This window comes from Heloderma suspectum, chromosome Z (assembly GCF_057233095.1).
Source record: "Heloderma suspectum isolate Gila_16-S chromosome Z, 16-S_ref, whole genome shotgun sequence".
In the NCBI taxonomy this organism is placed as follows: domain Eukaryota; kingdom Metazoa; phylum Chordata; class Lepidosauria; order Squamata; family Helodermatidae; genus Heloderma; species Heloderma suspectum.
In genome coordinates this window covers 14,093,075-14,106,900 of record NC_139476.1, presented here as the reverse complement: position 1 = coordinate 14,106,900, position 13,826 = coordinate 14,093,075, and the positions used below count along the sequence as shown (strand labels likewise).

Genomic DNA, 13,826 nt, shown 5'->3' with positions numbered 1-13,826 from the left:
CGGCCCTCGAGAACTTCTCTGAACTGCAGTGTGCCCTCAGGCTGAAAGATGTTCGATGCCCCCGAATTCAACATGGAACTCCTCATTATTTGCAAAGGGTCCTGGAAGATGGAAATGGGTAAAGAAAGCAATGTAAAAAATGGAAGATAAGGACATAAGAAGAGTCTTGTGGCACCTTAAAGACTAACACATTTATTCTCGAACTAGCTTTCGTGAACAATAGCCCACTTGGTCAGATGTACTGGAGCATAAGAGTAAATGAAGTCCATCCATTCCAGCATTCTGTTTCCAAAGTGGGGCAGCCAAAAGCCTTCTCCTGTTGTTTGTCCTCAGAATTCAAAGGTAGACTTCCTCTGAACTTGGAGGATCTATTTAGCCATCATAACCAATAGCCACTGAGGGACTTCTCCACCATGAATTTATCTGACCCCCTTTTAAAGCCATTTAGGTTGCAATCCTATGCATGTTAAGACAGGAAAAAAGTCCTACAACTCCCAGCATTCCCCAGGCTGGGAAATGCTGGGAGCTGTAGGACTTTTTTCTGCCTAAACATGCATAGGATCGCACTCTTAAGCTAGTACCTATCATCACATCTTGTGGCAGTGAGTTCTGTAAATTAATGACACCTCCTGCAAAGTACCTTCACCCAATTGCTGCCCAATTCAAGGATCATGAGACAAAGAGAATAATTTTCCTCTCTCTTCTTGTGTGTCTACCTCCTCAAATTTGATCTGGTTTCCAAGATGTTTGGCGTGTGCGTCTGTGTCTGTGTGTGCGTGTGTGTGTGACTTACCTGGTGCACTCTAGATATTTTGGACTCCAATCTCTATCAGCCCCAGCCAGCATGGCTAATGGTCAGGAATGCTGGGAATTGTTGTCCAAAACATCCAGAAAGCACCCTGTTGGAGAAAGCTGCTGTGCTAAGATATGTAGCAGGAAGCAGTATATAATTTATGGTGTGACTGTAGGTGGTAAGATAAAACATACCATCCACCCACAGGCACTCCGCTCTGCATATTGTGACTGCTGGAAAGCGAATAAAGTAAAATAAAATTGTGAGCCATTGACGCCCCCTCCAGAATCCACAGTGCGATTTTTTAAAAACATTTGCTTCCGCGCATCAAGCACATCTATGAAAGTGGTTGAATTAGCATTCATTTCATCAGAATTTAATAGGAAAACTAGGAGAGGGGGGACCCCGAGGAGGACAGATCCATAGTCGCCTTTAACGTGGATGGTTATTTTGAATCCATGCGTCAAAGTTGCTTTTACATTTTTTGTGAACTGCCCAGAGAGCTTTGGCTGTTGGGTGGTTTAGAAATGAAAATAAATGAAATAAATGACATTACGCGGTCCTTAAGAAGAAATGAGAAAGCAAAGGTAATTTAACTTACCTCTTCCACCGGGCATCTGACATGATACATAGGAGCAGACGCTCAGCAGAAAAATCAAGCCCTGAACGACAGGCATTCTCAAAACCTGAGGATGTATGGGTGGCCCTGTACCTTTTAAAGCTCTCTCCCTCTCTCTCTTTAAGCCAGAGAGTTGGTTAACTTGAAAGGTTAGCCTCCACTCCCCCCCCCCCCGGGTTTGCGGTTTGCTATTTGTGAAGCCGCATTCCACCCTCTGAAGTTTTTATTCTCTCTTGGATGCTGACACGTCACTTCTGGCTTGTGGTCCAGGTGGGGGGGGGGGGGAAGAGAAATTAAGTTAGAAAAGTAAACAGCATGAGAAAATATCCAGGAGAACTGCTTATAGCACTGATTATGCTGTGACTTTTATAAAAAAAAATGCATGCAAAGAGATCAGGACAAAAAACCTCCAGAATTAAAACGGATTACTTTTATTTAAGGAAGGATTTCCTTCATACCTTCCTTTAAAAAAAAAAACACACACACAGTGCCCTCCAGATGTTCTACACTACAACTCTCATAATCCCTGCCCGACGCTGGCTGGGATGATTAGAGTTGTAGTCCCAAACATCTGGAGGGCGCCAGGGTGCTTCCTCCATGCTGTGAAAGCTTTGGCCTACCTACTTTGTCATCATTTATTCACATCCCTCCCAAATTACCACCACTCTCCCCCTACCTTGGTTGGTAAAATTCAAATTGTAAGCTGCTTGGGGCAGAGAGCTGTTGTTTCATTCTCTTTATGGAAAGCCTACAAATGCCATGCACTTGGCATGAGCAGGGAAAGCACCATGCACTTGGTGGTGCTGTAGCTTCGATAACGCTGATTCTCAAACTGCTCTTGGGGGTCTCTATGAAGTGTCCTTGACTATAGCCCTATGCACAGTGGTGTAGCGGAGCAAGGGCTTGCAGGATTGAAGCTCTGGGACTTTTTGATTAGCAGGCTCTCTAACATCATATGACACCCTGCTCAGGCCTCCCTGTTCCCTCTGAGCTTAGCTGTACTCTTCACAGTAGCTTGAGAGGGGGGAGGACTGATTTCCCCAGCAACAATATATTGCTGTGAGCAAAGTAGCCTGGTCTTGAGCAGGTGATTAAGACCCATTAGCTCATTGGAAGGACAGATACTGAAGCTGGATCTCAAATATTTTGGCCACCAAATGTGAAGAGAAAACTCACTGGAAAAGACCCTGATGCTGGGAAAGATTGAAGGCAAAAGGAGAAGGGGGCGGCAGAGGATGAGATGGCTAGATAGCATCACCGATGCAATGAATATGAACTTGCTCACGCCCCGGGAGAGAGCGCAGGACAGGAAGGCCTGGCGTGCTCTGGTCCATGGGGTCACGAAGAGTCGGACAGGACTGAACCACTGAACAACAACAAGCTTTACAAAAGACCTGTTGTTGTTTATTCGGTCAGTCGCTTCTGACTCCTTGTGACTTCATGGACCAGCCTGTGCCAGAGCTTCCTGTCGGCCATCGCCACCCCCAGCTCCCCCAAGGTCACGTCCGTCACCTCCAGAATATCATCTATCCCTCTTGCCCTTGGTCGGCCCCTCTTCCTCTGGCCTTCCACTTTCCCTAGCATCAGCATCTTCTCCAGGGTGTCCCGTCTTCTCATTATGTGGCCAAAGTGCTTCAGTTTTGCCTTTAATGTCATTCCCTCAAGTGAGCAGTCTGGCTTTATTTCCTGGAGCGTGGTCTGGTGTGATCTTCTTGCAGTCCAAAGCACTCTCAGAATTTCCCTCCAGCACCACAGTTCAAAAGCATCCATCTTCCTTCGCTCAGCCTTCCTCATGGTCCAGCTCTCGCAGCCGTAGGTTACTGCGGGGAAAAAGACCTACAAAAGACAAAAAGACTCTTCTTTAGCCCGGAGGGGAGGGGAGACATGACAGTGGTCTTCCAATATTTGAAAGGCTGCCATGGAAAAGGTTTGTTCTCTGTTGCTCCAGAGGGCTGGACTAAAATGGATGGGTGGGAATTGCAGAGAAGCAGATTTCGGCTAAACATTAGGAGAAATTTCCTAACAGTGAAAGCTGTTCAGCAGTGGGACAGACAGCCTCAGGAGGTGGTAGAATCTCCTTCACTGGAGGTATTTAAGCAGAGGCTGGGTGGACTTCTTTCAGGGAGTCTGTAGCTGCAACCCCCAGCCTGCACTGAGCTGGGGGTTGGACCTGGTGATCTCTGAGTTGCCTTCCAGCTCTAAGTGGCATGGGGCCAGGCTATTTATTTATTCATTTCATTTCTATACTGCCCAATAGCCGAAGCTCTCTGGGCGGATCACAAAAACTAAAACCAAACAGCACACAATAAAACAATTTAAAATATATAGAACATTAAAACCACAATATAACAATACAACCACAATAAAACCTAGCAGCAGTGCAGGAGTTTAAAATACAGATTTAAAACAGCAAAGATAAAAATTTAGAAAGCTAAAATGATAAAATGCCTGGGAAAATAAAGAGGTCTTCACCTGGCGCCGAAAGGAATACAGTGTAGATGCCAGGCGAACCTCACTAGGGAGCTCATTCCAGAGCCGGGGTGCCACAGCAGAAAAAGCCCTCCTCCTAGTAGCCCCCCGCCTCACTTCCTTTGGCAGGGGCTCACGGAGGAGGGCCGCTGATGATGACCTTAAGGTCCGGGCAGGCACATATGGGAGGAGGCGATCCTTCAGGTAACCTGGCCCCAAGCCGTTAAGGGCTTTGAATGTTAACACCAGCACTTTGAATCGGGCCCAGAAACGGACTGGCAGCCAGTGCAGCTGAAAACGTCCTGGCGTAATATGAGCTCACAGGCCAGTCCGTGTTGACAATCTTGCTGCCCTATTTTGGACCAGCTGAAGTTTCCGGACCGTTTTCAAAGGCAGCCCCACGTATAACGCATTGCAGTAATCCAGACGAGAAGTTATCAGAGCATGGATCACTGTAGCTAGGCTATCTCTGTCCAGATAAGGGCGTAGCTGGTATACCAGCCTAAGCTGATAAGAAGTGCTCCGTGCCACTGAGTTCACCTGTGCCTCAAGTGACAGTTCTGGATCCAAGAGCACCCCCAAACTACGAACCTGATCCTTTAGGGGGAGTGCAACCCCCTCCAGAACAGGTTGAATATGAACAGGTTCAGGCTACCTGAAGGATCATCTCCTCCCATATACACTTGCCTGAACCCTAAGATCATCCTCAGGGCTCCTTCTCTGGGAGCCCCTGTCAAAGGAAGTGAGGCAGGTGGCTACCACAAAGAGGGCCTTTTCTGCTGTGGCACCCCGGCTGTGGAATGAGCTTCTGAGAGAGGTTCACCTGGTGACCATCTGCATATTTGAAATTCCTGGCCTCTGATTGGAAACCCGGTTTATGCAGCAGATTTCAAGCATCTCTCACCATTACATGGGCAATTTCAGTAGCAGATAATAACATTGGGTCCATTTGTTTGCTGTACTGTTAAGAAAGTTAATACTGAAGGGCTTCTATGGCCAACAGTAGCTTTCCAAGACTTCATTGGATGCAAAGGTGAATGGAATCCTGTACTTAAAACAGCTGTGCAGAAAAGAGTATGGCTGGCGTAGCAGGCTAAGTAGAGCCTCCACACCCAGGAGCAATCAATCTCCGAATGCCAGAAACTGGAGACAAACAACTGGGGAAGGATATTACTTTCAAACAGGAGTGAAAAACTTCTCTCAGTGAAAGAGCTGAATTTAATTTTGGAGAAGCCCTGCCCTCCATGTCGCCAAGTTCTCTTTACCAGCATAGCTCCTGTGCCTTTAACAGGAACTTGATGCACAGAAATGTAGCAAGTTTAGAGGCGTGTGTGTGAAGCTTCACCTGCGAAATCTCTGTGTGGCATGCTGGTGATAAAAGCCACAAGAGTTGGGACTGTGAAAACAGTTGGCAACCCTTCACCCAGAGAAGCCTAATATCAAGATGCTCTTAGGCTCTCTTGTCAAGGGACTGTTCTAGGTGGTCTACTCCTTCAGCCTAAGAATTCCTTCTGGGGAAGCCTGGAAACCTGGACTGGGACCTCAGGCAGGACAGTCCCAACCCAGGAGGAGGCAGAAGGTTAAACATTTCCGCTGCCAAGCCTTGATTGTGGGCTTCCCGCAAGCGTTTGGCTACCCACTCTGTGAACAGGTTGCTGGGCTAAATGGAACCTCCTCATTCAGAGACAGTGTACCGTAGAGAGCCAGTTGTGTCTACCCACCCTTACCCCCAATCCAATATCCTGGTGGTGGGCTTTCCCGAGAGATCTGGCTGACCACTGTCGGAAGCAGGATGCAGGGTGCTGGGGCTAGTTGTGCCTTTTTGGACTGCTCTGATCAATGCTTGGAGAGCCCTTGGGGAAGACGCCCTCAATGGTGAGACTACCTTCTCATCACCATTGTCACCAGTTGCTCCACATCCTTTTTCTCATCGTTACGGATGTAAGTCGAGCCCTCCTGGATCAGACCCAGGGTCCATCCAGTCCAGCATGCTGTTCACACAGCGGCCAACCAGCTGTCGATGGGAGACCCACAAACAGGACATGAACGCAACAGCACCCTCCCGCCCATGTTCCCCAGCAACTGGTGCACATAGGTATGCTGCCTCTGGTCCTGGAGGTAGCACAGAGCCATAGGGACTAGTAGTCATCGATAGCCTTGTCCAACCCCCTTTTAAAGCCATCCAAATTGGTGGCCATCATTGCATCTTGTGGAAGTGAGTCCCATCATTCGACTCTGCACTGTGTGAAGACGTCCTCCCTTTTATCTACCCTGAATCTCCCACCCATCAGCTTCATGGGGTGACCCCACAGGATTCTAGGATTAGGAGGGAGGGAGAAAAATGCTGATGCTTGCTTGCTTGCTTGACAGGCCGAGAATCGGTGGGCAAGTTGGCCGCAGCATCCGCTCCTCCTCCCTCTCACCACCTCTGTCGTCCAGGCTGGAGTGATGGGCAGGTGAACAAGAAGTTTGCAATGGGGAAGACAAGGAGCAAGTCCTTGTCAGTGAGCCCCTCCTGGGGCGTGGGCCCTTGGCAGGGGCTTGACCATGCCAGCCCTTGACGCTGACCCTGACTGCCACGGAGGGGTGAGGAAAAGCGCCCCCCTTCGTCCTTACAGCTGTCAAAGCTACAGGCTATTTCGGGGAGCGGGGCAGAAAACTCGGCCTCCGTGCAGTCATCCTGTCTTTCATAGGATCAAATGCAAGCGTTTGATGAATGCCTCCCCGCCTGGTCTGTGCATTGGCTTTCTAACAGGCCCATCACTTCATAAGAAGTCTATATATATTTTTTTTAAAGCAGCTTGTTGTCAAAGACGGGGAAGGGAAGCCGGAAAGCGCAACATGGAATGAAGCGGCCAGAGCACACAAGAGCCTCTTGTTCGATCGTTGCCAGTGGGAATGAGCATTCGGAGGCTGGCCTTCCAAGATGGAGCAGAAAGCATCCATATGAACCGGCGAGCCAGCCCCAAAGCCCGGGATAAAGAAAAATAAGAACTCTAAAATCTGGAAATGTCCAACCCAACGCCAATAAAAATGAGGCCATGTGGAAAGAGGGGCTCTTCATCATCCAAGTGACGTGTTAATGGATTGTTCAGAGGGGGAAGAACCCCCCCCAGTCTTAAAGGTCAGACACCTCGTAAAAATGGGTTGTTGTTGTTGTGGCTGAGTTCTGTTCAAACTCCCCCGATGAAGACAGGAGGATGCAGCTCGGCGCCCTGTATCACCAAGTTCTCCTTACCAACGCGGCTCCTTTGCCTTTTAACAAAAATGTGATGCACAGAAATGAAGCAAGTTAAGAGGCCTGTGAGAGAGTGTGTGTGTGTGTGTGTGTGTGTGTGTGAGAGAGAGAGAGAGAGAGAGAGAGAGAAGCTTCACTTGCTAAATCTCTGCATGTCACACTGATGATAAAAGGCACAGGAACAGGGATTGTGAAAACAGTTGGCAACCCGTCGTTCATGGAGAAGGCTAGATCAAGATGTTCTTAACTTCTCTTGACAAGGGAATGTTCTCGATGGCTTACTCCAGGGGTGTTGAGCCTCTTTCAGCCTGAGGGACTAATTCAACTTCAGAGTGTTAACTCTCGGGGGGGGGGGGGGCTGCATTCCAGTGGTCCACAGGGGCTGTAGATCTGCTCTAAGTTCCTGATTCTAGACAGGGAAAATGCAGTCTTCCTAAATGGTGGCTGTTACCCTCCTAAAAGGCATTGCCTAGGACAGCATCCAAGGTGCCACCCGCTTGTGGCTTTTTTAAAAATAGCAAACATTTTAATGTTACAGTGAGCTTTCAGTATGACTGGCTTGGTATCTAAAGCTGAGCTGAAACAACTCACTGGTTGGCCTCCCCAAGTGCTAGCAGCGTCACATTCACAAAACAAGCATCTCTCCAACTGAGGGCAAGTGACAGCTAGTGAGGGCAACTTAAAACAAACAACAAATATTTTCTTATGGCATACTAAAACATATCCCAAAAGGAGGCTTTGTGAGGACACCCCTTGAAGAAAGTGCTTGCTTGCTTCAATTGCCCCTCACTTGCCATCCCTTTCAACTGACCTTGCTCGCCTTCGGTGATGTCTTCACACTGCCAAATCTGATTGGCTGCGGAGCATCATGACATGGCCCCGTTCACTACATGATCCTGGATTTGGGTGGGATCACCAGTATGGAGGAAGCAGTAGCAGTCAGCAACAATGACACTGAACAAGACTGAGTATTAACCTGGTGCCATTTCAGCCCGGAAAATGGAAAGTTGTGAATATTCTATAAAGCCCTGCTTTTTAGTTTTGTTACTGTTGCTGCGGAGTTTTGATCTTGTTTGGCAGTCAGGATATTATTTGTTGGGTTTTTTTAAAAAAAGAGAGGAGTTTTATTGTATGCAAGGGGCATTCCTCAGTCTGGGCCCATGGTACCTGACCCACAAATCTATTACCCTGGGCTCTGGATCCATTTCACAGAGCCTTGAGTGTCATTGAGGCCAACAGAAGGGTTTTTTTCTCAGCCTGTCGTGGAGAAGACAGGGTTGCCCCTGGGGAGAACAGGGTTGATTTTCCTTTTTTCCCATGCTGCAACCCCACCCCAGAACAAAAATCTTCCCTTGCATGGCAACTAAGCTTAGAAGAAGCAGAAGAAAAATAACCTTTCCATTGATTTGGGAGGGTCTGAGTCAGGGTGCCAATTAAGTGAAGAATTATTTGAGATGATTTGGATGAGGAATTGATTGGCTGTCTTTGCCTCCTGTGAAACTTAAATAACTCCTAATGTGTATTTCCAACATTGCATATTTATATATAAATTAATGTATGCACATTGAATGTAGATTTGTGTCCTATGCAGGCCCTGAATTCTTAAGTGCCTAGTAACGCCGCTGTTTTATGCCATCTTGAAGTTGCCCTCCTCTGCCCTATCTAAAGTGGGCAAATTTTGGACAGCAAAGTGACAAACACTGGTCCAACAGCAGCTGTATGAGACTACCAGCAGGCTGAGAGGCAAAAGTTTGCTTCTCTCTTCAACTGCAGACACATCCCAGAGAAAATTCATTTTGCCAGAAAACAGGATGAGCAAGGCTTCCAAGATGTAGGTTTTCGGTAACAGGGAGGCGATTTTCCCCTGCCTCCAGGACAGGGTCTGGAAGTTATTTTCTCTCTCGTTTTTGTGGCAGGAGCATCAGCAGGCAGGACATGGTAGCCAACGCAGAGCCCCTGTGGACCATTTCTCAGAACACACAGCATCCCAGCAGGGTGAGATCACCCGCTTCCTTTATTTTCCTTGGAAAAAAAAACCCACCCTGCGTTGTTCTGCAGTTGGGTCAGGGAACTCATAGATCTCTCCCGAGCCACTGTTTTCAAACAAAGACCGTGCATACAGAAGTGGGGGGGAAGAGATGCAGGCCATGGCAGCTGGTGCCAACGGGGGCTGGTGAGGCAGGCACAGGGCAGATGCTCAATCCTCTACTGAGATTGCTGGAGGAGTACAGGGGAAGACCACACGTGGCACTTGGAGCAAATGTTCCTGGCTGTGGAGGGATCTCTCTGCCACAAGTGGGTGGGGGAGAGGCACGGGGTCAAAGCCCCATTTGCCCCAGATATAGAACCACCACTGGATGCAGAAAGCTTAAGGACGTACGAACTGGCCTGCTGGATCAGACCAATGTTAGTGACTCCTCTTGCCCTGCTCAGGTGGAGAAGGGGCCAACCTCTCCCCACCTGGCCAGTGAAGGCTGGGTGGCACCTGCCAATGGCTCTCCAGGCCATATGAAAGGTGTTTGAGGGCCGCTGTCAGGAGCGCCCTAGTGGTCCCTTTCAGTACACTCCAATAGCCAATTCAAGACACAGACGAAAGGATTCTTTTCAAGGCTTTAATCCTTTCACAACTTAATGACTCTTTCAGATGCTAATCACCAGCGACTAAGCAAGGAACAGCAGAGAAGCCTATGCTCCGGGTAGCCAGTTGGTCCCCGTTTGAAGGAGAGTCACTTGAAGACCCTGAACTTATGGACTAGAGAGAGATCCTCCCTCTTTCCCTTGGGTCCACGGGACACGACCGTTGCTTGCGCACCAGACAGGCGCTACGCCTCCTTTCCGCACCCTCCATCACTCGTCGTTCCCTGCGTCTGCGTCGAGCGTCTAGCAAGCCCCCCCCCCCGCACTCTCTCACTGCCAGGGTCACTATCTATCTCAGGAATGCTGGCAGGAGGAATCTCCGCCAGCTGCTGTGCCTGTGAGGGATGAGCTGGCTCCTCTCCCACGGATTGCTGATCTTCCTCAGAATCAGAACTGCTCTGGGGTTCTATCAGCTTAGTTTCCACCCTGACAGCTGCATGCGGCCCGTGTTATCTCCACCCCTGTTCTAATCCAAAACCCCGTTTCTGACCAGACACCACAAAGCCCACAATGGGCAAGATTGTTTATTCAGCAGCAGCAGTATTTAGAGGTAGATTGCTTCCAGGCATGGAGGTTCCATTGAACTATGCTGGCTAAGAAAGTAAGATGAACCTTGGTGATTTGCACAAAAGTTGTGTCTGGTCCAGCATCCTGCTTCCAGGAAGACCACAAGCTGGACGTGAGGCCATCAGCCCTTCACCTAGTGTTTTCCCCCAGAGATAGACTGCTACCAAAGTTGGAGGTTCATAAAAACTTCAGAAGAGCTGTGCTGGATCAGACCAAGGGTCCGTGTAGTCCAGAGTTTTGTTCACACAGTGGCCAACTAGCTGCCCAAGGGAAACCCACAAGCAGGACACGAGTGCAACAGCACCCTCCCGCCCATGTTCCCCAGCAACTGGCGTACATAGACATAGTGCCTCTGAGACTGGAGGTAGCATAGAGCCATTGGGACTAGTAGCCATTGAGTCTTCTCCTCTGTGAATTTGTCCAATCCCTTTTAAAGCCATCCAAATTGGAGGCCATCACTACGTCTTGTGGTAGCAAATTGCATACTTTCACTCTGCACGGTGTGAATACGTCCTGAATCTCCCACCAGTCAGCTTCGTGGGAGGACCCCACTGGGTTTGAGTATTATCAGAGAGGGAGAAAAATGTCTCCGTATCCACATTCTCCACACCAAGCATAATTTTGTAGACCTCTCTCATGTCTCCCCAACCCCCCTTTTTTCCAAGCTAACCACTCCCAGACGTTGTAACCTTCCCTCATAGGGGAGATGTTCCAGCCCCTTGATCATTTCACTTGCCCCTTTCGGCACTTTCTCCAGCACTATAGTAGGTTCCATTTCCTTATCATGGCTAATAGCCCTAGAAAGGTCTATTTTCCTCCATGAATGTGTCTCAAGCCTTCCTCAAGGAGGTGGCCACCAGACATTTTGGACTACACCTCCCATCATCCTTGAACATTGACCATCCTGGTTGCAGACCAGCATCTTCTTCTTTCCAGCTGCAGCCAACCAGCTGCCTGCAGCCACTCACAGGCAGATCATCAATGGATATTGCCATTCTCTGTTGTTTGCCTGCAACATCTGGTACTTAGAGATAGAGTGTTTCTGCGCATGGAGGCTTTGCCTCACTATCTTAGGAACTTTGGAAGCTGCCATATACTGAGTCAGATCATTGGTCCATCTTGACAGCCAGAAGGCCACACCCCCTTCTCTGACCACACCCCTTTGCTCCAACCACCAAACATTTGGTGGTTTCCCAGCTTTTGCGCAGTTTTTTGCCCATTCTGAAAGGTTGAAATGCCTCTCTGAAGGCTCAGTGACTGGCGGGAAGAGCTTTAAGCTAAAATATGCTGGTATTTTTGGCCCCTCCCCTTTTGCCTTAGGTCTACCCACTGCTGGAATGTGGCCCCTGAGAGTTCCTCCGAAATAAAATCTGGCCCTCATGGTAGGTTCTGCACCTCTGCTCTGCACGCTCTGGCAATGGCTCTGCAGGGTTTTAGGCAGGAGTCATTCCCAGCTCTACCTGGAGATACTGGGGGTGGAACCTCAGACCTTTTGCATGCAGAGCTGGGGCTGTACCACTGAGCCGTACTGTTTCCCTGAAAAATAAAGTAAGATTCTAATCCTTGTGGTTCTAAATAAAGGTGCTCCACTACTGAGCTACACCACTGCCCTAAAACCAAGTCCTAGTCCCTACTGAGGTGGTAAGTAGTGGCAGGGCTGTACCACTTAGGAATAACAGAAACTGCCTTCTATGGAGTCAAACCATTGCTCTATCTAGCCCAGTACTGTCAGCACTGACTAGCAGTGACTCTCCAGGGTTTTTAGGCAGTTTTCCCACCCAACCTGGAGATACTAAGAGTCCTCTGCTCTGTAATTTGTCAAGACCTCTTTTGAAATGCTGTGTAAGCTTGAGGCATTCAAATGCATGCTACTGGGTGCTTGTTATCCTCTTCTTAGAAGTGGCTGCTATGAGATTTTATTATATTTAGTGGTGTACAAGTATTACAAATAAGTAAATATATCAGGAGCATGCATTTTATAGGGGAAATGCAAGGCAGCAATTCTTTGGTAGTGATTCCAGCAAGTCCCTTCAGTCCTACGTACTTCTGTATAACTGGCTTCCCATTATCTGCCAGCAAGCCTTCCCTTCCCAGACATTGGCTGAGTTCCTGTGATATCACAGAACGTTCTGAGGGCTGAGGGGAAAGGTAAGCAGCTAGGGAATGTTCCAAAATCGGCACAGTTATTTGGGAGGCACATGAAAGGTTGGATCTGGCCATCGTTGGGCAGAGGGAAACCACACCAAAGCCCTAGAGACAGGACAGCTTGTAGATGGCCTACCTCACAAGGCTGCTGTGGGGACAAAATTGGCAGAGGAGAAACAGGGTATATATTCCTTGGAGGAACAGTGGGGAAAGAAATATACTAAATAAAATATTGTTGGAGGGGTGAGAAGGCAAAGAAGTGAAGAAAACACACACACACCCCAACACGCACACCAAAAGATCTGGCTTAGGAGAGGTCTGCAAATTTAGAAAGCAGAGTTGTATTTGGTGTTTACCTAATTCTTGTAGTAAACCCTGGATTGAATCCAGACTTAGCCCTACTTAGGAGAGGTCTGCACATTTAGAAAGCAGAGTTGTATTTGGTGTTTACCTAATTCTTGTAGTAAACCCTGGGTTGAATCCAGACTTAACCCTACTTAGGGTAGACCCATTGAAACCATTGGGACTTAAATTAGCTGTGACCAACACAAGTCTCACTGATTTCAGTCGGTCTACTCAGAGTATAACTAAGCCTGGATCCAGCCCACTGTCTTCTTATTTGATTTATAATAACCCGGTGATCCCAAGACATCCTTCCGTGAGAAGCCATGCTTCACGGGCGTTGCCGTTTTGTTCTCGTTCTGGTGTGAGGTCAATAAATGTTTTTCTTCGAAATTATCTGATCAGTTTTCTCCCCAGTATCACTTCCTGTAATTGTCCTTCCAAAGCTACATTCCATAGCTGAGTACACCATTGTCCAATGTCCAAGCTTTGGGAGTTTTCTGTTCTCGCAGAGGCCTCTCAGACAGCAACAGCTGATGGCGGTGGTGGCAAACAGGCTGTCTGGCAACAGCACCTGGGTCAGCACCAAAGGTAGGCATGGTTGGGCACGTGCTGAGGGCACCCCAGTGGGGGCCCACTGATACTAGCCCCCTGGAGTTGCTCCTCCTCCTCTTCCCCGTTGCAACCTGCGTGTTCGCCTGCCTCTCACTCTGGCCCAGACAACTGTGGTGGTGAGAAGGAGGAGTGGGAGATGCCTCTGCCAACTTTCTCCCTGGCTCTCTGCGGGTCAATCAAGCAAATGGTAGCAATAATGGGGAGGAAAAGCAGTTGGTGAGAAGGTTCACTCATTGAGGGAGGGGGCCCACTGAGAGGGCCATACCCAAGAGCCCTCCAAACCCAGGAGCTGGCACTGGGTGTGCCGAGACCCTCTGGGGCTGACACTACTTATCACAGCATATTCTTTTCTTCTTATTTTAAAAAAACAAAACACATTAGAGTCAGGGGGCTGGCCAGCC

At 48.6% G+C, this 13,826-nt stretch overlaps 1 protein-coding gene across 1 annotated transcript in view; it reads right to left on the bottom strand.

Moving 5' to 3' along the window:
* Nucleotides 1–1,645, bottom strand: part of COMP (cartilage oligomeric matrix protein) — a 43,396-nt gene extending 41,751 nt beyond the window's left edge. The window contains exon 1 of the mRNA XM_084826271.1: nucleotides 1,395–1,645. Within this exon, the coding sequence (XP_084682397.1) occupies nucleotides 1,395–1,470 (76 nt within the window). The 5' untranslated portion in view covers nucleotides 1,471–1,645. The remainder of the gene's footprint in view (nucleotides 1–1,394) is intronic.
* Between the last annotated feature and the right edge of the window lie 12,181 nt (nucleotides 1,646–13,826).